The sequence below is a fragment of the Lates calcarifer genome, linkage group LG15, assembly GCF_001640805.2.
Source record: "Lates calcarifer isolate ASB-BC8 linkage group LG15, TLL_Latcal_v3, whole genome shotgun sequence".
NCBI classification, from domain to species: Eukaryota; Metazoa; Chordata; class Actinopteri; family Centropomidae; genus Lates; species Lates calcarifer.
Genome location: NC_066847.1, coordinates 1,064,360 through 1,088,258, shown reverse-complemented (window position 1 = coordinate 1,088,258; position 23,899 = coordinate 1,064,360). Strand labels below are relative to the sequence as shown.

Here is a 23,899-nt window from a genome sequence, read left to right as displayed (position 1 = left end):
ACACCTGACTATAGTATGACATTTTTCGTGCTATACTTTAAAACTTTCAAATGCTTCAAAATTAGTGTACAACTATTATATAAAGCATAACTAATAAGAAAATGGAGAAACTCAGCTCAAACGTTTAGAATGAAATTTATTGATTTGTTACAGGCAATATTTGACAAACCACAGTAAAAGTGAGAGAAATTTGAACCACCAGCAGGTGCTTTGTTTTACTCACCCATTCATACAACAGTGTGATGTAGTTGTCCTCGTGCTCATCAACCGTTAAATTTGCTTGTTTTGTAGAGATGTAAAGAATGTCACTGGTGACAGGAAATGTTTAACGTCTTTACACTGTCATGATTTTCTTCTAAAAGAAGAGCAGCTTTTACCTCTAGGTGATTCTTCAACTGAAGTTTTGTAACTCAATACACTGGTTTTTTCGTGGATTTGGTGTATTTTACTTTTTTACTCTTTGACAGTTTGAACTTCAATACCCAGAAACCCTCTGTGCTTTTGGTTTGATGTTCAAGGCTGAGTCCTGAAGAGAAAGACAACAAAAATCAGCAGAGTTGAACATCAGCTGATGGAGAGAAGAGACATGAAAACATTTCCAGAAGGTCAGTGTTTATTGTTTTCAGTCTGACTCTACACAGGAGACACACATTTAAGAGTTTCATACCAATTCTTTTTGCAGTGACATAGTGAAAAAATACTGATAATTATTATTAAAGTGGATTATGTTATTGCAGCTGAGATAATGACAGAGTCAGACTGAAAACAATAAACACTGACCTTCTGGAAATGTTTTCATGTCTCTTCTCTCCATCAGCTGATGTTCAACTCTGAGTCCTGAAGAGAAAATTCAGAAACAACAAACATCAGCAACTTTCAAATCACAGAACCAAAAGCACAGAGGATTTCTGGGTATTGAAGTTCAAACTGTCAAAGACTAAAAAAGTAAAATACTCAAAGAATACCACAAACCAACCAGTGTCTGAGTTACAAACTTCAGTTGAAGAATCATCTAGAGGTAAAAGCTGCTCTTCTTTCAGAGGAAAATCATGACAGTGTAAAGACGTTAAACATTTCCGGTCACAGTCTTTATATCTCTACAAACCAAGCTAATGTACTGAGTGAGCACATGAGGACAACTACATCACACTGTTAGAAACTGAGTGAATAAAACCAAACAGCTTTACTTGCATCAGTCTGTGATTATCAGCTCAATAACTCTGTTTTTCTTTCATCCTCTTCAGGTCCAGACCTTCAGCTGCTGCCGTCGCCTCCTCCTCCTGCAGAGACACAACAACATGTTAATGACACAAACTGACTCAGAAACCTGATTCTCCTACTCTGAACTGTCTTTACTCCTTCATATTTAATTACATTTTGCTGATAAAAATTAATCAACTAGTTTTCTACAAATCAGTGGTTTGTTTTCTTTCTAAAGCTCCAAGAGTCCTGACGTTAAACATAAACTAACATTATTATAAATAGAATTAAGAAAGGAGAAGACTAATTATATCTATAATACGTCAGGACTATTTAAGCTTCAGAAAGAAAAAACAAACCACTGATTTGTAGATTGGCTGTTTTGTTCCCTGATGTGTTTTTAAAAGAAATAAATTCTTGTCTTACCTTCAGCTCCACTGGATCCAGCTGTTTCTGTGAGTTCACCTGAAAAACACACGAGACTTTTACTTAAAACTGATGATTTTAACGAGGCAGAGCTGATCATCAACTAAAAATAAAAACGTCATGTTAGCGGTTTCTATATGAACTATGTAAATAAATGTCATTAATGAGTTAACTCTGTAAATTATAGACATGTCAGTTATTTACAGTTATTAATGAATTTAATTATTCAGACTTCAGATCAGTTACTAAACAACTTAATGTCAAAGTGCTGATGATGACAGGTGATGTGAGGGTGTTTCTGAATTACCTGGAAGACTCTGTCCTGGTCTCATCTGGTCTCTGGAGTCATGGATGAAGTGGTGACACCTGGAGGAAATAAAAGACACAGAAAGGAAAATGATCAATTTCACCCAAAAACACAGAAATATTCAACATTAATGGGATGTTTCAGAAGAGGGCTGGAACCAACACCTTTAACAGATGAATCCACCTTAAATTTCTATTTTAATTGTTGATCAACTAATCTGTCAACACGTGTATTATTGTGAACTTCATAATTAACACTTTTACTAAAGTTAACAGTTGAAAAACAGGACTTATAACAGTATTTCTACACTGATACTGTTACTAATTCAACACATCTTCCACCACAGACAGAAACACAACTGACATTTAAGATAAACTTAACAACAGGAAGAGTTTTAAACATTAAACTACCACAAACCGACCATGAAGCCTTAGAACAATGACTCCAGAGACGCATAAAGTGACCGCAAAGAGCTGTAAACAGCCGCCACTGTGTTATCATCCGTCCTCGTTAGAGACCCACAACTCATGTCAGTGACACCTGAGTTACAGAAACAGAACCACACACAAGAAAAGCAACAAGAAATGTAAACACAGCTACAGGACAGCACTAAAAGAGGAGGCTAATGCTAACGCTCGCCGATAACGAGTTAGCTCGTGTTCAGTAAAAACAGCTCTAAAGCTCGGTTTAGCCTCCAGACTTCTTCAGTAATTAACCTTCTCTCAGTGCTAACCAACCAAAATAACGACGTCTCCGCGGCTCTGCTCTGCGGTCGCAGCATATGACGACACGGGTAACGAGTAATGACGACAAAGGTCACGGCCAGGGACAACACACCATGTAAACAGAGACACACATCATCACAGCGTTATATTCAAGCGCCATTAAGAGACACAGAAGGACTAGGAACTGACTCAAACCAACTAATACACACAGAAATGTCAACAAAGACACAAAACGAGTCCGCATGGTCACACAACTGCGGAGACACGCGGAGTGACGGCAAGAGCTGTAAACAGACAACCACTGTGTTACTATCTGTTCTCATTAGTGACCCACATTTAATATCTGCTCACAGAAGCAACAAAAGAATGTAAAGGACAACACTATAGGAGGAGGCTAATGCTAACAGTGGAGCTGGCAGCTGATTCTAATGCTGACGCCGTCCGCTAAGTAGTTAGCTCGTTAGCCGCAGTGTCCAACCTCACCTGTGTTCGACAAAACAGCTCTAAAGCTCGGTTTAGCCTCCAGACTTCTTCAGTAATTAACCTTCTCTCAGTGCTAACAAACCAAAACAACAACGTCTCCGCGGCTCTGCTCTGCTCTGCGGTCGCAGCATATGACGACACGGGTAACGAGTAATGACGACAAAGGTCACGGCCAGGAACAACACACCATGTAAACAGAGACACAGAAGGACTAGGAACTGACTCAAACCAACTAATACACACAGAAATGTCAACAAAGACACAAAACGAGTCCGCATGGTCACACAACTGCGGAGACACGCGGAGTGACGGCAAGAGCTGTAAACAGACAACCACTGTGTTACTATCTGTTCTCATTAGTGACCCACATTTAATATCTGCTCACAGAAGCAACAAAAGAATGTAAAGGACAACACTATAGGAGGAGGCTAATGCTAACAGTGGAGCTGGCAGCTGATTCTAATGCTAACGCCGTCCGCTAAGTAGGTAGCTCGTTAGCCGCAGTGTCCAACCTCACCTGTGTTCGACAAAACAGCTCTAAAGCTCGGTTTAGCCTCCAGACTTCTTCAGTAATTAACCTTCTCTCAGTGCTAACAAACCAAAACAACGACGTCTCCGCGGCTCTGCTCTGCTCTGCGGTCGCAGCATATGACGACACGGGTAACGAGTAATGACGACAAAGGTCACGGCCAGGAACAACACACCATGTAAACAGAGACACAGAAGGACTAGGAACTGACTCAAACCAACTAATACACACAGAAATGTCAACAAAGACACAAAACGAGTCCGCATGGTCACACAACTGCGGAGACACGCGGAGTGACGGCAAGAGCTGTAAACAGGTAACCACTGTGTTACTATCTGTTCTCATTAGTGACCCACATTTAATATCTGCTCACAGAAACACAACCACACAACAGAAGCAACAAAAGAATGTAAAGGACAACACTATAGGAGAAGGCTAATGCTAACAGTGGAGCTGGCAGCTGATTCTAATGCTGACGCCGTCCGCTAAGTAGTTAGCTCGTTAGCCGCAGTGTCCAACCTCACCTGTGTTCGACAAAACAGCTCTAAAGCTCGGTTTAGCCTCCAGACTTCTTCAGTAATTAACCTTCTCTCAGTGCTAACAAACCAAAACAACGACGTCTCCGCGGCTCTGCTCTGCGGTCGCAGCATATGACGACACGGGTCACGAGTAATGACGACAAAGGTCACGGCCAGGGACAACACACCATGTAAACAGAGACACACGTCATCACAGCGTTATATTCAAGCGCCATTAAGAGACACAGAAGGACTAGGAACTGACTCAAACCAACTAATACACACAGAAATGTCAACAAAGACACAAAACGAGTCCGCATGGTCACACAACTGCGGAGACACGCGGAGTGACGGCAAGAGCTGTAAACAGACAACCACTGTGTTACTATCTGTTCTCATTAGTGACCCACATTTAATATCTGCTCACAGAAGCAACAAAAGAATGTAAAGGACAACACTATAGGAGGAGGCTAATGCTAACAGTGGAGCTGGCAGCTGATTCTAATGCTAACGCCGTCCGCTAAGTAGGTAGCTCGTTAGCCGCAGTGTCCAACCTCATCTGTGTTCGACAAAACAGCTCTAAAGCTCGGTTTAGCCTCCAGACTTCTTCAGTAATTAACCTTCTCTCAGTGCTAACAAACCAAAACAACGACGTCTCCGCGGCTCTGCTCTGCTCTGCGGTCGCAGCATATGACGACACGGGTCACGAGTAATGACGACAAAGGTCACGGCCAGGAACAACACACCATGTAAACAGAGACACAGAAGGACTAGGAACTGACTCAAACCAACTAATACACACAGAAATGTCAACAAAGACACAAAACGAGTCCGCATGGTCACACAACTGCGGAGACACGCGGAGTGACGGCAAGAGCTGTAAACAGGTAACCACTGTGTTACTATCTGTTCTCATTAGTGACCCACATTTAATATCTGCTCACAGAAACACAACCACACAACAGAAGCAACAAAAGAATGTAAAGGACAACACTATAGGAGAAGGCTAATGCTAACAGTGGAGCTGGCAGCTGATTCTAATGCTGACGCCGTCCGCTAAGTAGTTAGCTCGTTAGCCGCAGTGTCCAACCTCACCTGTGTTCGACAAAACAGCTCTAAAGCTCGGTTTAGCCTCCAGACTTCTTCAGTAATTAACCTTCTCTCAGTGCTAACAAACCAAAACAACGACGTCTCCGCGGGCTCTGCTCTGCGGTCGCAGCATATGACGACACGGGTCACGAGTAATGACGACAAAGGTCACGGCCAGGGACAACACACCATGTAAACAGAGACACACGTCATCACAGCGTTATATTCAAGCGCCATTAAGAGACACAGAAGGACTAGGAACTGACTCAAACCAACTAATACACACAGAAATGTCAACAAAGACACAAAACGAGTCCGCATGGTCACACAACTGCGGAGACACGCGGAGTGACGGCAAGAGCTGTAAACAGACAACCACTGTGTTACTATCTGTTCTGATTAGTGACCCACATTTAATATCTGCTCAAAGAAGCAACAAAAGAATGTAAAGGACAACACTATAGGAGGAGGCTAATGCTAACAGTGGAGCTGGCAGCTGATTCTAATGCTAACGCCGTCCGCTAAGTAGGTAGCTCGTTAGCCGCAGTGTCCAACCTCACCTGTGTTCGACAAAACAGCTCTAAAGCTCGGTTTAGCCTCCAGACTTCTTCAGTAATTAACCTTCTCTCAGTGCTAACAAACCAAAACAACGACGTCTCCGCGGCTCTGCTCTGCTCTGCGGTCGCAGCATATGACGACACGGGTCACGAGTAATGACGACAAAGGTCACGGCCAGGAACAACACACCATGTAAACAGAGACACAGAAGGACTAGGAACTGACTCAAACCAACTAATACACACAGAAATGTCAACAAAGACACAAAACGAGTCCGCATGGTCACACAACTGCGGAGACACGCGGAGTGACGGCAAGAGCTGTAAACAGACAACCACTGTGTTACTATCTGTTCTCATTAGTGACCCACATTTAATATCTGCTCACAGAAACACAACCACACAACAGAAGCAACAAAAGAATGTAAAGGACAACACTATAGGAGAAGGCTAATGCTAACAGTGGAGCTGGCAGCTGATTCTAATGCTGACGCCGTCCGCTAAGTAGTTAGCTCGTTAGCCGCAGTGTCCAACCTCACCTGTGTTCGACAAAACAGCTCTAAAGCTCGGTTTAGCCTCCAGACTTCTTCAGTAATTAACCTTCTCTCAGTGCTAACAAACCAAAACAACGACGTCTCCGCGGCTCTGCTCTGCTCTGCGGTCGCAGCATATGACGACAAAGGTCACGAGTAATGACGACAAAGGTCACGGCCAGGGACAACACACCATGTAAACAGAGACACACGTCATCACAGCGTTATATTCAAGCGCCATTAAGAGACACAGAAGGACTAGGAACTGACTCAAACCAACTAATACACACAGAAATGTCAACAAAGACACAAAACGAGTCCGCATGGTCACACAACTGCGGAGACACGCGGAGTGACGGCAAGAGCTGTAAACAGACAACCACTGTGTTACTATCTGTTCTCATTAGTGACCCACATTTAATATCTGCTCACAGAAGCAACAAAAGAATGTAAAGGACAACACTATAGGAGGAGGCTAATGCTAACAGTGGAGCTGGCAGCTGATTCTAATGCTAACGCCGTCCGCTAAGTAGGTAGCTCGTTAGCCGCAGTGTCCAACCTCACCTGTGTTCGACAAAACAGCTCTAAAGCTCGGTTTAGCCTCCAGACTTCTTCAGTAATTAACCTTCTCTCAGTGCTAACAAACCAAAACAACGACGTCTCCGCGGCTCTGCTCTGCTCTGCGGTCGCAGCATATGACGACACGGGTAACGAGTAATGACGACAAAGGTCACGGCCAGGAACAACACACCATGTAAACAGAGACACAGAAGGACTAGGAACTGACTCAAACCAACTAATACACACAGAAATGTCAACAAAGACACAAAACGAGTCCGCATGGTCACACAACTGCGGAGACACGCGGAGTGACGGCAAGAGCTGTAAACAGGTAACCACTGTGTTACTATCTGTTCTCATTAGTGACCCACATTTAATATCTGCTCACAGAAACACAACCACACAACAGAAGCAACAAAAGAATGTAAAGGACAACACTATAGGAGAAGGCTAATGCTAACAGTGGAGCTGGCAGCTGATTCTAATGCTGACGCCGTCCGCTAAGTAGTTAGCTCGTTAGCCGCAGTGTCCAACCTCACCTGTGTTCGACAAAACAGCTCTAAAGCTCGGTTTAGCCTCCAGACTTCTTCAGTAATTAACCTTCTCTCAGTGCTAACAAACCAAAACAACGACGTCTCCGCGGCTCTGCTCTGCGGTCGCAGCATATGACGACACGGGTCACGAGTAATGACGACAAAGGTCACGGCCAGGGACAACACACCATGTAAACAGAGACACACGTCATCACAGCGTTATATTCAAGCGCCATTAAGAGACACAGAAGGACTAGGAACTGACTCAAACCAACTAATACACACAGAAATGTCAACAAAGACACAAAACGAGTCCGCATGGTCACACAACTGCGGAGACACGCGGAGTGACGGCAAGAGCTGTAAACAGACAACCACTGTGTTACTATCTGTTCTCATTAGTGACCCACATTTAATATCTGCTCACAGAAGCAACAAAAGAATGTAAAGGACAACACTATAGGAGGAGGCTAATGCTAACAGTGGAGCTGGCAGCTGATTCTAATGCTAACGCCGTCCGCTAAGTAGGTAGCTCGTTAGCCGCAGTGTCCAACCTCACCTGTGTTCGACAAAACAGCTCTAAAGCTCGGTTTAGCCTCCAGACTTCTTCAGTAATTAACCTTCTCTCAGTGCTAACAAACCAAAACAACGACGTCTCCGCGGCTCTGCTCTGCTCTGCGGTCGCAGCATATGACGACACGGGTCACGAGTAATGACGACAAAGGTCACGGCCAGGGACAACACACCATGTAAACAGAGACACACGTCATCACAGCGTTATATTCAAGCGCCATTAAGAGACACAGAAGGACTAGGAACTGACTCAAACCAACTAATACACACAGAAATGTCAACAAAGACACAAAACGAGTCCGCATGGTCACACAACTGCGGAGACACGCGGAGTGACGGCAAGAGCTGTAAACAGACAACCACTGTGTTACTATCTGTTCTCATTAGTGACCCACATTTAATATCTGCTCACAGAAGCAACAAAAGAATGTAAAGGACAACACTATAGGAGGAGGCTAATGCTAACAGTGGAGCTGGCAGCTGATTCTAATGCTAACGCCGTCCGCTAAGTAGGTAGCTCGTTAGCCGCAGTGTCCAACCTCATCTGTGTTCGACAAAACAGCTCTAAAGCTCGGTTTAGCCTCCAGACTTCTTCAGTAATTAACCTTCTCTCAGTGCTAACAAACCAAAACAACGACGTCTCCGCGGCTCTGCTCTGCTCTGCGGTCGCAGCATATGACGACACGGGTCACGAGTAATGACGACAAAGGTCACGGCCAGGAACAACACACCATGTAAACAGAGACACAGAAGGACTAGGAACTGACTCAAACCAACTAATACACACAGAAATGTCAACAAAGACACAAAACGAGTCCGCATGGTCACACAACTGCGGAGACACGCGGAGCTGTAAACAGACAACCACTGTGTCATCATCGTCCATGTTAGAGACCCACATCTCATGTCAGGGAAGCTTCAGTCAGAGAAACGCAATAAAACGACTAAAACTGTAAATATGGCAGGATATCATTAAAATAGAAGGCTAACGCTAATGATAACACTCGCTAAGTAGTTATGTGGTGTATATTAAGGTCAACAGCTATGTGATGTGCAAAGAGTGAAGAGAGAATGCTACAATAAGCTACTGATCTTATAATACTTAATACTGTGTTGAAATGGTATTATCATTATTTACTGTATGAATCAAAGAAAACATGATATGTGTTAAAGGTCACCGTGTGAGAGTAGATGTTAGTGTTCACTGCATGCAATACATACTTTGTATAATCCATATTAACATGTGAAAAAAGACATATAATTAAAAAAAATAATCATACAAGGAAGAGTTAAGAAATAATGGTGTAACAATAACAAGTAACTTAGTTTTTAAAAATACATGACCTCAGAGGTCATTTTATTTTATTGGGCCTAAGAGGTGTGGAAAGTCACAGCCAAAACTGTATAAAAGAGGGACAGAGTCAGTATAGTTTGGAGCTCTTCTGGTGTATCTTGTGCACTGTGAACTGTTCTCGGGTTTCTTTGTCGACAAATAAACTCTGCTGCCTTGGAAACTGCCGTCTCCTGATAATTTTTGAACACCTGAATCAGGCTGAAGATTTCTGATCGCGGCCCAGTTGTCTGGGACCCCAGACCCAATCCGCGTCAGTTAGCTTATTAGCGGGCTCAGTGTCCAGCCCCAATCATGCTGGACAAAAACAGCTCCAAGGACTATTTTAACATCCAGATGTCTTCGGTCATGAAGTTTCACAGTGCTACAAACCAAAACAGCAACTTCTCCGCTGCTCTGCTCTCCTCTGTGCTGACCACAGCTGGTAACGACACAGGTCACCGACAACACACCATGACAACAAACAGGTAAAAAGAACGAGACACAAAACGATCAGAGCGAGATGCTAACCCACCACAAAGGTGGAAAAACGACCAGGAAGAGACACCTAGCAACAAAGACACTGAACAGCTAACACAAAGTGATGTAAAAAGACCGCAAAGGGATATATTTAAAAAAAAAAAAAAAAGACCATTAAGAGATACACAAAGACGCAAACTAACGCAAACCGGCCGCAAGGAGACAAAAAAATCCAAAACACCAAGTGACCGCAAAGAGACACAATAAAAGCTGCATAGAGTTGTAAACGGGCTACCACTGCTTTATAATCTGTTAAATCAGGGACCCCAGCTCATGTCAGAGACACTTTAGTCACAGAAACACAAACAATGAAGATAAAAACGACTAAAACTGTAAATACGACCAAAGGACAACATTACAAGAGAAGGCTAACGCTAACGCTAATGCTAACGCTAGCGAAATAGTTAGCTCGCTAGCTTACCTTCCTGCCGTAGGTATCAGCGTCCAGCCTGATCCGTGTTTGACAAAAACCGCTCCAAAGCTTGTTTCGGCGTCCAGGCTTCTTCTCTAAAACACTTCCAACAGTGTTAACGACGCAAACGTTGGTTTTCTTCCGTATTTTCGCTCATATTTCCGACTTCGTTTCACCGCCGCTCCGTGTACCTGGACACAGTTCACCAACAATGGCGTCACACGCCAGCCAACATCGCCAGGCAGACGCTGATTGGTCGGCGAATTTGCCTAGCGCTGATTGGTCGACTGAGCCGCCCAGCAGCAACTTCTGATTGGTCAAAAAAACTGTAAACAGCGGAAGTTACCCTAAGGCTTTATCCAATGGAGAAGCCCAGGCTGTTTTGTGTTTTGTGTGAATTCTTGCGGCGCTACCGTAAATGTATGAATGTAAAAGTAAAATAGTGCAGAAAATATGAAGGTGAAGCTCTTGATTACTTTCTGCCAAAGCTGACATGAGCCAAGCTGATTTTATTAACAAGTCCACAGAGAAATATAAGAGTAATGTACTGCACTTAAAGATAACATGTAAGTTACAGTGTGTGATGTGTTTGTTTCAGACCACAGACTGACCATGTGGGAGAAAACATTCCTGCTGCTGCTGCACAGTGTGGAAGGTACAAACATCCACCAACATCATTAAAAGGATGATTTTAATCTTTATATAAATTCTGATGTTTTTAAAGAGTTGTTTACAGTTGGTTCTGGTTTCACCTGTAACTGTACTGTGCTCCTCAGAGTAACTTATCTCTCCCTGAAGATCTTGTTTAGTTTTTGTCTCTCAGTGGTTTGACTTCTCGTCTTTCTGTACAGTGTCTTGATGTACAGGTCTACTACCATTTGATTCAGTTTTTTCTAATGTTCCGATGTTTCTGTTGCAGCTGTGGTGGCGTCTCAGTGCTGGCAGGGGGCGACCTTCTCCGAGGCTGTGGTGTCCCCAGCGGTGGAGAGCAGTGGTATCATGCGGGTCCCTGGCGTGTCGTCGTTGCCGCAGTGCGTGGCGGCCTGCTGCGACCTGCCGGGTTACGACCTGGCCTGGCTGTTCGAGGGCCGCTGCTACATCCTGAGCTGCCAGCAGAGGGAGAACTGCCAGCCCAGAGAGAGACCCGGGGCAGACTCGTTCCTGGCCTTCCTGCGGAGGGCGTCCCCGCAGACCCTTGTGCTTCAGTCTCTGGTGAGAGGGGAGCCGTACCGAGGCCGCTGGAGGCCCCTGTCACGGACCTCTGAGGCCCCCGGGGACCTGGAGGCTCTGAAGGATCTCGCCCTCTTCGATGGGCCCCGGCTGGACTTCTCTGACCCCGGGATCCTGGATGTGGAGTATTCAGAGGGAAGCCAGGAGGAGAGGGGAGGTGGTGGTTCAGAGGCGGAGACGACGACCAATCAGCCGCCTCTGAAAGGAAGAGACGGGCTCAACCAATCAGAGGCAGAGGATGGTCCAGAGAGGGGGCCGACGCAGAGCAGCGTGGCCCAGATTAGAGCCTCCTCAGGGGGGAACATGAGCCGGGGAGAGGAGGAGAGAACCAGGAGGCCGGCGGATCCTGCTGCAGAGAAAACAGTGAGTGATGGCATGAATCAGCTTGAAGACTGCCTTTCTTTCACATCGAAAACACAGCCAGTGATTTGTTTGTGTTTGTTGGTTTTTTTACAGACCAGACCACAAAGCAGCATCATGTCTACATCACTGACTCCATCAACCACAGACTCCACCCAACAGGACCATGTGAGGACTCCAGCTCTGTCTCCTACCACGCCTCACTGGCCCAGCAGCACCACCACACAGCCAGGTACACCTGACTGTGTGAGCACACCTTTAACAAACACACAGACACAAACAGCTTGTTAAAGTTACAGAGCTTCTCTCAGAGGAAACCAGAGCTGTCTGAAAATAATAAAATGATTCTTTCCTTCAGCTGCTGATCAGCCTCTGATGATGTCTGATGGAAAACCTGCACAGGTGCTGACTACAGTTACACCTGAAGCTTCAGTTTCCCCTGAAACTACAACTGGTACTGAACACACACACACACACACACACACACACCAAGGTTCAGGTTTTCCTTTAAGATAATCATTCTAATAAAGACTCTGTCTTTGTGTCCACAGACCTGGTGAAGCTGCTCCAGTCGGCAGCCAGAGCTCCACCCCCCACCACTCCCCCCCCATCCAGAGCCGTGACCTCTGACCCCACCACCACCTCAACACTGAGCGCCGTCCCTCCAACCACGACCTCACCCTCTGCTACGACTGCTGCTGCTGCGTCTGGTAAATTTATCGCTCTGATAAAATTCACATTCACATGATGAACTCCTTTAAACAAACCCGTCTGTTTACTCAGTGTCAGAGGGCAGGGGGTCAAACCGTGGTCCGGTGGCTGTCGTGGGTCCTGACAGGAAGTTGCTTCTCCCTGTGAGCAGCTTGTTGCTCAATGGCAGCGGCAGCACCGACGACCGTGGCATCGTCAGCTACCACTGGGACGCCATCAGGTGGGACACAGGACAGGATGTTTCTGAGTCTCACTGTTTGAAAAGATTTAACCACGACTCACCTGTGGATTTTTACAGTGGTCCTCCTGGGTTAAAGCTGGAGGACGTGGACCAGGTGGTAGCCACGGCGACAGGTCTTCGCGTCGGGCGCTACACCTTCAGACTGACGGTCTCTGACCAGGAGGGGGCGACAGACAGCGCCTCACTGACCGTCAGGGTGCAGGAAGGTGAGCGAGGTTACAGATGTTTTACAGATAAAACCATGAACCAATAATAATAATGTGTATTTGAACCCTGCAGTGATCATTAAACCTCAAACCTTCGTCCTGCAGCCACGAGTCTTCCTCCGGTCGCTCACGCCAGCGGCAGCCACACTCTGACTCTGCCCAACAACTCGCTGGTCCTCCAAGGCTCCGTCACCGACGGAGACCAGACTCAGGTCCACTTCCTGTGGGTCAGAGACAGCCAGAGTCCGGCTGCCGGGGTCAGTGTAAAATACATTTACTGTGCATCGTCTTTATTAAATAAATACAAAATAAATAAGATCAGACTCATTAGAGTCGATCAGATTCAGAGTTCTGAATAACGTGTGTCAGGAGGAACATAAGAACTAGTCTGACGTCTGTCTGCAGGACGTCCTGTACGGCTCAGAGACGCAGGCCTCTCTGTACCTGGCCAACCTGGTGGAGGGCACCTACCTGTTCCAGCTGAGGGTGACCGACGCCCAGGGGCGCTCCAGCACCGCTACGGCCACCGTGGAGGTCCGACCAGGTAGGACAGAATCTCAGACTCTGAGGGCTGGAGGGTTCAAATCTCAGAGCAGTGAAGTGTGTCCCTCCCGTGTCTCCGTAGAGCCCGGTGGGGGGGAGGAGGTGGAGCTAGAGATGCTGGTGTCGGTGTCTCAGGTCAGTCTGGCTCAGAGGGACACGGTGGTCCGACAGCTCGCCGCTCTGCTGCACGTCCTCGACAGCGACATCCAGGTCCGAGCGCTGCAGGGACACTCTCACCTCAGGTACTGACGGACTGCTGCACTGACTGGTTCAGAGATCCAGATCGCTCGTCCCTGACCGTGCTCTGTTTGTCTCTGTGGATGTGGATCTGCAGCACGGTGTTGCGGTTCTCGGTGTGGGGCTCCTCGGGGCCGCTCTCCGGCTCCAGGTTGGTGGGTCTGCTGAGGAACCAGCTGCTCAGAGAGAAGAGTGACTACCTGCTGTTCAGAGTCCTGAGGGTCGACACCGTCTGTGAGTTCACTGCACAGACCAGGTCCAGGACCAGTTTCTGTCCAGACCAGGTCCATTCAAAGTGTCTTTCCTCCTTAACTTTGGGAAATCAAAGATATCACCTTTACCTTTGATTAACTCTGTGAGATCTGATGTTTAATCAGGGACTACAGCTGAAACCAGACCAGATTCTCTCGTCACAGGAACCTGAACTGTAAAAAATCTACTTTTCAACCACATTAAACATCTTGAATCCTTCAGCTCTGATGGTACAGTGTGGACCCATCATCATTACTCATGGTTTTCCCTGATTATTCTCTTTAACTGACAGAAAAGATGATGCCAATAACAAAAACACAGAAACACTGCTCACACATATTTCTCTATCTGAGACTCAAAGTCCAGATCAAACACAGTTTCAATGTTTAAATGAGGTTAAATGCCCAAGAAGAATAAAATAAAGAAAGATCTTAAACATCCCTGAGTCCTGCTCCTGATGCGGATCTGGACTGAGTTTTCCCTGTGTGTGTGTTTTCTCCCTCAGTGTGTTTGCTGCGCTGTTCAGGCCGGGGTCAGTGTGATCCGGTCACTAAGGAGTGCACCTGCGACCCCTTCTGGACCGAGAATCTGATCCGCCGTTACCTTGGTGACGGGGAGAGCAACTGTGGTGATTATACTTACTGATGATCTTTCTTAACTGGAGGTTTGATTTCTTTACAGCAGTGACTGAGCTAACAGACGAGTTGATTCTGTTTGTTTCAGAGTGGAGGGTTCTCTACGTCATCCTGACCAGCTTCATGCTCATGGTCTTCATCCTGTCAGTCAGCTGGACCTTCATCTGCTGCTGCAAGAGGTCCACACACACTCACACACACACTACACCTTCATACAGAGTCCTGTTATTAATCCAGGTGATAACGTGTCGACTGTGTTCAGGAGGAGACAAACCAAAGTGAGGAAGAAAACCAAATACACCATCCTGGACAACATGGACGAACAGGAGCGGGTGGAGCTCAGGCCCAAATTCAGTGAGTCGCTTCAGTAAAGGTGTTGTCGCTACGTAGCCAACGTTAGCATTAACATCTGTTTACTCACCAAGAGCTCCAGTGACAGTCCGTCCTCTGAGCAGGGCTGAAAAGGCCTTCAAATTAAAAGCACAAACATCTGATCGTATGTTCAGGATGCTGAGGATGAAACGCTCTTCCTCTGTGCAGGTATCAAACACCGCAGCACGGAGCACAATTCCAGCCTGATGATGTCCGAGTCGGAGCTGGACAGCGACCAGGACACCATCTTCAGCCGGGACCGACCCGTCCGCAGCAGGAACCGGCTCAGCGCCCAGGCCGCCCGCAATGGAAATGCCTTCGGATGACGGGATGGCCGACCTCCGCTGAGAGAGAGAGGACGCTGCTGGGATGTCTGCCCCCGGTAGCAGGGAGAGATAAGGCTTCTGAAAGTTTGAAGGACTTTATCCTGTGCTGTGAGCTCAGTAACATGAACCAGGATTTAAAGGTTGCAGGACAAACCTGCCCCTCCTTTAACAGGATGTAAAGGTGGGAACAACGGGACGTTTGGAGGACACTTTGAAACAGGACCGTTTTTACAACCTGTGTTGACGTATTCAACACTGAAATACAGACTTTTAAGGACAGACTTAAAGACAAAGACTCAGACATTTTGGGAAACCGTCATCCCCAGGACCAGAGGAGATGGATCATTTCATCCAGTCCAGAGGAAGGTCCAGGATCAGCCAGGCTCAGCACAATGACTGGAGGCAGGAGGAAACTGCTGGTGTAGCATTATCCACCTTCCAACTCTAAATCTTTGTGATTTACATGTTGCATCTTGTTAGCTAACAGGCTAATCACCAGGCTGTCAAAGAGCAGGGTTCGTCGTGACTGAGGAACTAACTTAAACTCTAATTCATTGGACCTCTGATCTCAAGAACTAAATCTGAGCTCAGAGGACCTGGACGCTAACTCAAAGCTCACAGCCTGAAATATAAACTCTCAGCTAAACTTACTGCTTAGGTTTAGGGTTGGACACAATTTACCAGCACTGACAGATCTGACTGATACACCAAGACAAAAAGAAACAAATCAGAAGGTACTCCTTCAGTTTTTAATTTTCTCATTAATATCTTTAGGCAGAAATACAAAAATCAACTTAAACTACGACAAAGTATAGAACAATTAAAACCAATTACACTTTATATTAGAAACACAATGTGCTGTACAAACCAAGCAACAGAAGAGTCAGTGCTGAACAACAGTGGACGGTCATTTACTGCTCTGATATAATCATCTGTGTGTGGCTTCAATTTCTGGAAAAAAGAAAAAACCCTCATCAGGTTTCTGTTGGAGGAAATATGAGCCCTGGTTATCTCCACATTTCTAAATCTGTATCTCCAAATTATGAGATCCCTACTCACAGTTACATCATCTTAATATAATGACAGTTAATGTTAAACCAGCTGTAAAACTGAAAAATCCTGTTCATGTCACATCAGTCTGATCAGACTCGATCAGCTCGACCAGTTAGACTGATCAGTACTGAACCGAAACCACAGTTCTGTTGTTCAGCACTGATAAAAATCAGAACTCAGCTCCCTGTGCTTTAACTTCTGAGGTTCAGAAAAAACCTGCTCATTCATCGACACAGTAACAAGGTATCTGTTAAACTACTATATTACAATAATGGATGACATCTTTTAATGGTACTCAGTCCTTTATCTTTCGCATTATCATTTATCTCTTCCAGAAAGACTCGGTGCATGCAGACATGACGTTCACATCAGGTCACGCATTCAACATGTTTATTTATTCATCAACACGTTTCAGCAATACTGATCTCTAACAGATTACTGTATGTAAGGACTTGAGCTAAGGTTCACAAAGTAACAAAACTAACACACTGTCAGTTTTGTATAAATGGCACAGATAATGAATAATGGCCTAACTGTGATGTTTGAAATTATTTTTGGACCCAATCTGAACATGTCTCTATCTGTTCCATTATGTAAGCATATTGAAGTATTTTAATCATTACAAAAATACGGTTTTTACAACAACATGCCTACTACAGGACATCAGGACGTTCAGTACAAACACAATGAATGTACAAAAATCTTTTGTGCTTTTTAATTAGTTTTCTCACAGTAAATGAGTCTTTTGTACCACAGTCCAGAGGGCAGCTTCTTTTCTGTCTGAAACTAAATTCATGTGCTTCTGTGGAAAGTTGTTGCTTTGTGGGAAGTTTAAAAAATAAAAGGTCAATCAGATGTTTTTAAGATTTTTTACCATGGTGACAGAATACTAGATGCTGATTGGCTGGAAGCTCATTACTCTTTGATCTCATGTAACTTCTTAACCAACATTCTAAACTGACAGTTTGCTAAGCCCCTCCCTAAACAGTCTTTGTCTAATCACAGCTTAGCAACTGTAACTAGGCACAGGCGGAGAGTCATGGTTGGAATTCTGACTGAAGAGTTTGGTCTAGTCTTTTTAATCATCTTTCTGATAACCAAAGAGAAAAACTGTAAAGAATGGCTTTAACATGAGTCTGTCTGCTCTGCTAACGTTAGCATGCCTAACTAGCTTATTAAAGCAGTAACAGAGTGTTCCTTCCAAGGATGTTTATTAGCAAACTACATTATTTTGTGCGGTCAGATGTAGGCTAGATAGCCACAGTGTGGGAGCTGGTCCTGGGTTTGAGTTTGGGTTAAAATTAGTGGATCTGGTCTGGTCTTTATTGAATTGGGGGACCTTTACCTGAGACGACTTTGCATTGTCAAATCTTTTTGTCTTGTAAAAGTAAAAATTATTGTTTGAAAACGTGAACAATAAAGCATTAATCTAACCTTTGTTTTGCTTGATTGTGGTAAAATAACATTTTTTCCAAGGAGGAGAAAGTTTGTCAAAGTTAAGATTTAAACAGGACATTATATTTTGATTGGTGGATAGAGACTGTGGTATAACGTCATCTAGCCAATCAGAAATGAGTATTCACCCAGATCAAAACATAATCATGTCATGTTTGGTTGAACATGTTTCAGTCTGAACTAAAAGACAAAGACGGTCAGCATGAAGGAATTATTACAACTGATGCTGTTCAACACACAGAAAATAATTATTGCCTGAAATGTTTTTTTCTTATTCTACATATGAGCAGTTTCTTAGGAAAAGGCAACGTATGAGAAAATAAGAGTCACTTCCTGCCTGGTCTCAGAGCTCCGCCCCTCCTCACATCCAACGATCAACCATTTTACTTTGCCTCTGAACTAAACCAACCTGACGTGAATCTGAATGTCAGACGGGATCATTTATGATTCCTACATAAGCTCTAACTAAAACTGTCACTTTAGACTTTAATTAACAGCATTAATTAACAGAGTGGTTGACCTGCGTGGTCACAGCGAAACCTCCTCATTTAAAGGGTTATTTCATGTTGTCAGGGGAATTAACATTAACAATAAATCAATTACAGCCTGAATCTACACTTAGAACCACGTTAGTGATTACTCCCTTCATACGAGTGTCGTACCGCTGGATGGGGGCGCCACTCCGTCCTGGTTCAGGGTTTGAGGCCTCCGAAGCACATGTACTTGATTTCCAGGTACTCGTCGATGCCGTACTTGGATCCCTCGCGGCCCAAACCGGACTGTTTGACCCCGCCGAAGGTGGCCTCCGGGGTGGACAGCAGGCCCTCGTTCACTCCGACTAACCCCACCTCCAAGGCCTCGGCCACCCGCCAGATCTGACTCACATCCTGCGAGTAGAAATATCCTGAGAATAAAAGAAACAGAGTTCAGAACCGAGGGAGTTTAACAAAACCCAAAGACTGTTTCAGTCCAGAGACTCCTCCATATGTGGTCTTTTTAAGGCAGGACGTCACAACATATTAAACCTGAGACTTATTTGATATCAGATAAAATTCTATTTTAACGTGTTTTTCCTAATATAACTTCAATTAACACGACTTGGATCCATTTTTACCGCAGGAGCTCACCTGCCAGCCCGACATTAGACGCGTTAGCGATGGCCAGAGCCTCGTCCTCGGAGTTAAACCTGTAGAACAGAAACAGGTTCTGGTTCTTCAGTGAACATCTTTCTACATGTACGTTTAGTTTGATCAGTCTCAGTGTGAGGTGTAGTTTGTTCAGACCTGATGACGGGCAGCAGCGGCCCGAAGGTTTCCTCCTTCGTACAGAGCATCTCTGTGGTGACGTCTCCCAGCAGAGTCGGCTCCATGAACGAGCCGTCCAGTCGCTTCCCTCCCTTCAGCAGCTTCGCTCCCCGGGACACAGCATCTGAAATCTGATGGGCCACCTGAGGGACAGAGACACTCAGCGTTCAGGTAACAGCACCGACACACAGTCACCTGGACGTCAGGAGGACGCCGGTGTTCACCTTCTCTGCAGCTCTGGTGTTGATCAGCGGGCCCTGGGTGGTTTCTGGCTCTGAGCCGTGACCCAGACGGAGCTCGGCGTCCATCGCTCGGCCCAGTTTCTCCATGAAGCGGTCGTAGATCCCGCTCTGGACCAGGAACCGGTTCGAACACACACAGGTCTACAGGAGGGAGGAGGTGGAGGTCAGTGCAGTACCGCAGCCGGCCAGCAGGGCCCACGGAATCCAGGTCCTCCTGTCTTACCTGTCCAGAGTTCCTGAACTTGGAGGCCATGGCTCCGCCCACTGCCATGTCGACATCAGCGCTGTCGAACACGATGAAGGGGGCGTGGCCTCCCAGCTCCATGGACGCCTTCTTCACAGTGTCAGCGGCCAGTTTCAGCAGCACCTGAGAGGAAACCACGACTTTAAACTGGGTCAGGACTGATGACATCACAGACTGAGGCAGGTGGTGCGTTCAGGTGTTTACCTTGCCGGTGGCCGTGGAGCCAGTGAAGGAGATTTTAGCCACCAGGGGGTCGGTGCAGAGGACCTCCCCGACCGACGGAGTCTTCTCTCTGGAGCAAGGAACCACGTTAAACACCCCCGCCGGGATCCCCGCCTGCTCCGCCAGCTACACACACACACACACACACACAGAAACACAACTTTACACACCACTTCTGTGTTCTGGATCTCAGTCATTCGGGAGGTTCTGGGTTTGGGTCCAACAACATTTTATCAAATCCACTCAAACCTGAATCCTTCTGAATCTCATTAAACTAAAATCAAAGTCAGATTTCTGCGGCGTTGTACTGACCTCAGCCAGAGCGAGCGCCGACAGCGGCGTGTCCTCAGCCGGTTTAACCACGACCGTGCAGCCGGCGGCCAGAGCGGCCCCCACCTTCCTGGTGATCATGGCGCTGGGGAAGTTCCACTGTGAAGCAACATGACAACATTTAACAACAGCCATGTTGTAGATGTTCATGTGCAGTAATACAGCACTGATCCTGAAACCAGGAAGTCAGTTAGCATGTTAGCATGTTAGCTCTTCCTGTTGTCAGTGTGTTTCTGGTTAAATGTCTGAAATAAGGTCTGTGGTTTTAACACAAGCTCAAGACATTTTCAGGTTTTATTCTCGGACATAAAATGGGTCAGTAAATCCCCCACTCCTGATGTTTGAAGCTTTTACGTGTCTTAAAAAAGGCGGTTGCTAACGAGTGTCTAAATGAGACTACAGAGGTTGTCGGGGACGTTAACATGAAAACCCATCTACTCACCAGTCCACCTTTACAGCCTCGTTGTGTTTCTACTCACGCTCTTTCAAACTCTCACTAACTTTCTAAGAAGAAAGGCTTTTGTAGAAGAGCTCAGAGCTAAATGAAATGACCAGTTAGAAGCTTAGTGGTGGAGACGTTGACGTCATGTGACCGTGGTGTAGTTGGTTTATAGCCTAACATTAGCTTCTTACTTCAAACATCAGAACAGTGGTGTTCATCTGTGAAGATGATCTGATCAACTAAACCTGAAGGATCAGAAACTTTAGCTGCTCACTGTTTATTTTCTGGAATAATCCAAAACACTATGAAAAAATCCCATTGGCTTTTAGTGGAGGAACCAGGCTGAAGCTAACTTCAGGTTGGACTACAGAACAGACCCTCAGACACTGTGGCAGTAACGGGTTCATCACTGAGCTGCAAACAGCTTCTTACCGGTGTGATGATGGAGGCGACCCCCACCGGCTGTTTGAGGAGGAGGATCTTCCGGTCTTTGGCGGGCGAGGGGACGATGTCGCCGTAAACTCGCCGAGCCTCCTCTGAGAACCACTCCAGGAAGGAGGCCGAGTACGCCATCTCCCCGAGAGACTCCCGCATCGGCTTCCCCTGGAAAACACACACACACACACACACACACACAGAGTTTAAAAATGTTGAGTGAAATGAGGATAAAACACTTCCTCTCACACTCTGATGTTAATGTTAAAACTATAACATGTTCATGTTACTGTCAATGAACCACAGATCAGATCTCAGCAGAACCAGTTCCTCAGTGGATCATTGACAGCGTCAGGACGTCCTGTGTGACACCGACGCTGCTGTTAAAAGGTGAATATTTAAATACTGTGACTCAGATGAAAACCAGGAATTTTACCGAGCAGAGCACAGGAGCTGCTGGAATACCACTGCCTCCATCTGTTAGTGTGTCAGTGTTACTGTGTGGTACTTTTACTTCAGTAAAGTATCTGATTACTTCTTGCAGTCCCACAGTAACACAGACACACTGACAGATGGAGGCAGTGGTATTCATGCAGCTCCTGTGTTCTGCTCGGTTAAATTCCTGGTTTTCTCAATGGAGTCTGGTATTGATATATAATGATGTTTCTGGTTGTTATAACTAATCACTTTCTATAATGTGGAACCTTTGATGATGTAGTTTGGGTGAACTGTGTCTTTATCTGCAGAATACTCACACACTCGAATGTGATCAGTTTAGCCAGGTCTTCTTTGTGCAGCGTCAAGAGGTCGAACCATTTCCTCAGCAGGACGCTCCTCTCCTGCACCACATCAACATCAACAACAACAACAACAACAACAACTGATTGACAGTGAACAGCAGCTTTCAGTCCTGAGTTGTTTTATATTTTAACAAAGCAGACAACAGTTGGACTTTGTCTTTCTGGAGGAAAATTAACCTGTTTAATGACAGTGTGTGATCATATCTGTTGGACAGGAAACTAATCACTCACCTGTTTGTGCAACAGCAAAGACATGAAGTTAATGTTCTTACAGCCCCCCCACCTGACCCCCCCCACATAGAAACATCAAGGTTATTCAGCTGTGTGACGTGTTGACTGATAAATGCTGCAGAAATACACCTGCTTTTCAGTGAACGCCTTCACGCAAAACTCCGTTCAAATATTTCGCAGTTTAATGTCGCCATGTTTATTTGCTAATGTACACACTGTGTGAACTAAACGTGCACCTTCTCTGGGCTCTTCGGAGTCTCTCTTCACTTCGGGATATATGGGTAGTTAATGCTCTGAAAGCTGGGAGACATTTTTGGTAACAACCTTCAACACGTCCTCGTTCATGCAGCTTCCGCCCGAAAAACGTTCGGATGCAGAAAGCGATAAGAAACTAAAGTGAAAGTTGTGGTTTTGTGTAAACTGTGTGCTTCCTTGTGTATTTTGTTAGAGCCGAATTAAAGTCTGGTTCCAGTCAGTTGAGGAAATGTCCTCTGTTACATTGTTTTCGTGCTTTTCTTAGCGCACATGCAACATTTAGATTAAATTGGAACTTTTCCGCATGAAGTTCGGTTAGCCCGAGAGGAGGCGGTGCAGGCTCTGATCATTGCCTACCTTAGCGGAGTACTGCTTCCAGGAGTGAAACGCCTTGTACGCAGCGTCCACCGCCTGCTTGGCCTCAGCCGGGCCGCAGTCAGCCACCCGGGCTATCTCCTGCCCAGTGGCCGGGTCCAGGACGGGGAACACCGAGGCTGCGGAGACCCAGCGGCCGTCCACGTAGCCCTGCGTCCGGAGCAGCGGAGCGGTGACGTCCAGGCTGTAGCTTCTGTTCATGGCGGCGGAGAGGCCGGGGAAGACCTGCCGGAGGAAGCAGCGAGTCCTGAGCACACAGACCGCGGACATACCGGGGGTGAACGTGCAGCAGCTGGGTGTGTGTCAGACTCTCACTGAGCGGGATCCTGGTTTTATTTCTCCCCGCAGCTCCGCAGCAGAACCTCAGCCGATCTCTGTCGGTTTCAACCCGTCCGCAGGAGGAGGACGCGTTAACCACGTGACACCGCACAAACACAATGTCACAGCACTTTACCGGGTTTCCTCCGGGTCACCAAGACACTTTAATACAAAGGACAAGGGTAGTTGGTTAATGACGTCCTTTGTAAATGTACTAACCATGTCACTGGTCCGTGGACCTGTTTTTTCTCATCCCATAATGCTTTCAAATTAATACATAAATCAGAATCATACATATATATCTATCTAGATAGATACATATATAGATATTTGTAGATACATATCAGCAAAGGCAAGGGAAGGTTTAGGACATTTTATTGCAAAGTAAAAAAGGACTTGAGGATGTTTCTGGCTCCAGGAAAAATGTTTATTATTATTATTGTACTTTATTTAATCAGGAGGTCACCTTGAGATTAAGATTTTACAAGTGAGACCTGAGTACAAAGGAAGTTGAACATTGAGAGAGCAGTGAAATAAATAATATAACTGTTTTGTCAAAAATAAACTTGCATGTTCAAATGCAATATTTCACTTTATATAGTGCATTTACACTTCCTTGATATAGTTTAATTAAGTTACCATAATTTACACTGTTTATACTAAATATAATTCTGGCATAGGTGAGTTATTCAGGCTAAGGAGGTGAATGGTCAGAGTGTAGTCTGCTGTGTGTACCGAGGTGTTTCCCAAGAACAAATGTTTGT

General features: G+C 45.7%; 2 protein-coding genes and 1 long non-coding RNA gene across 18 annotated transcripts in view; 1 reads left to right on the top strand and 2 right to left on the bottom strand.

Moving 5' to 3' along the window:
• kiaa0319 (KIAA0319 ortholog) overlaps positions 1–17,228 on the top strand; it is a 42,116-nt gene extending 24,888 nt beyond the window's left edge. The window contains exons 1-16 of one of the 4 annotated variants that reach the window (XM_051076356.1): positions 3,858–3,986; positions 10,915–10,971; positions 11,236–11,909; positions 12,003–12,138; positions 12,265–12,360; positions 12,458–12,616; positions 12,690–12,837; positions 12,916–13,064; positions 13,170–13,321; positions 13,470–13,608; positions 13,690–13,849; positions 13,942–14,078; positions 14,602–14,724; positions 14,820–14,910; positions 14,994–15,085; positions 15,272–17,228. In XM_051076356.1, the coding sequence (XP_050932313.1) occupies positions 10,929–10,971; positions 11,236–11,909; positions 12,003–12,138; positions 12,265–12,360; positions 12,458–12,616; positions 12,690–12,837; positions 12,916–13,064; positions 13,170–13,321; positions 13,470–13,608; positions 13,690–13,849; positions 13,942–14,078; positions 14,602–14,724; positions 14,820–14,910; positions 14,994–15,085; positions 15,272–15,429 (2,457 nt within the window). In that variant the 5' untranslated portion in view covers positions 3,858–3,986; positions 10,915–10,928 and the 3' untranslated portion in view covers positions 15,430–17,228. Of the gene's footprint in view, positions 1–3,857; positions 3,987–4,753; positions 5,076–7,130; positions 7,260–10,914; positions 10,972–11,235; positions 11,910–12,002; positions 12,139–12,264; positions 12,361–12,457; positions 12,617–12,689; positions 12,838–12,915; positions 13,065–13,169; positions 13,322–13,469; positions 13,609–13,689; positions 13,850–13,941; positions 14,079–14,601; positions 14,725–14,819; positions 14,911–14,993; positions 15,086–15,271 lie in introns of those variants that run through there. The other 3 variants (XM_051076354.1, XM_051076357.1, XM_051076355.1) reach the window with 3 other exon arrangements.
• LOC108881860 (uncharacterized) lies at positions 422–9,078 on the bottom strand. 11 transcript variants are annotated; one of them, XR_007814725.1, is made up of 5 exons: positions 7,463–8,005; positions 4,195–4,742; positions 1,934–1,992; positions 1,627–1,665; positions 422–1,280 (listed from the first exon to the last, which is right to left on the bottom strand). It is a non-coding gene; the product is annotated as an uncharacterized LOC108881860 (long non-coding RNA). The 11 variants fall into 11 exon arrangements; XR_007814716.1 differs by lacking the exon at positions 7,463–8,005 and adding an exon at positions 6,369–6,916; XR_007814724.1 differs by lacking the exon at positions 7,463–8,005 and adding an exon at positions 5,279–5,381.
• Positions 16,165–23,284, bottom strand: aldh5a1 (aldehyde dehydrogenase 5 family, member A1 (succinate-semialdehyde dehydrogenase)). Of its 3 annotated transcripts, none has more exons than XM_018674053.2 (11): positions 23,133–23,284; positions 22,800–23,042; positions 21,912–21,995; positions 21,154–21,324; positions 20,262–20,378; positions 19,932–20,075; positions 19,707–19,850; positions 19,466–19,624; positions 19,221–19,384; positions 19,065–19,123; positions 16,165–18,841 (listed from the first exon to the last, which is right to left on the bottom strand). In XM_018674053.2, the coding sequence occupies exons 2-11, from the start codon at positions 23,016–23,018 to the stop codon at positions 18,630–18,632; spliced, it is 1,473 nt and encodes a 490-aa protein (XP_018529569.1). In that variant the 5' UTR covers positions 23,019–23,042; positions 23,133–23,284; the 3' UTR covers positions 16,165–18,629. The 3 variants fall into 3 exon arrangements, with proteins under 3 accessions (XP_018529569.1, XP_018529568.1, XP_050932315.1); XM_018674052.2 differs by having other exon boundaries at positions 16,165–16,380; positions 18,600–18,841; positions 22,800–23,261; XM_051076358.1 differs by having other exon boundaries at positions 22,800–23,261.
• Positions 23,285–23,899: the final 615 nt, after the last annotated feature.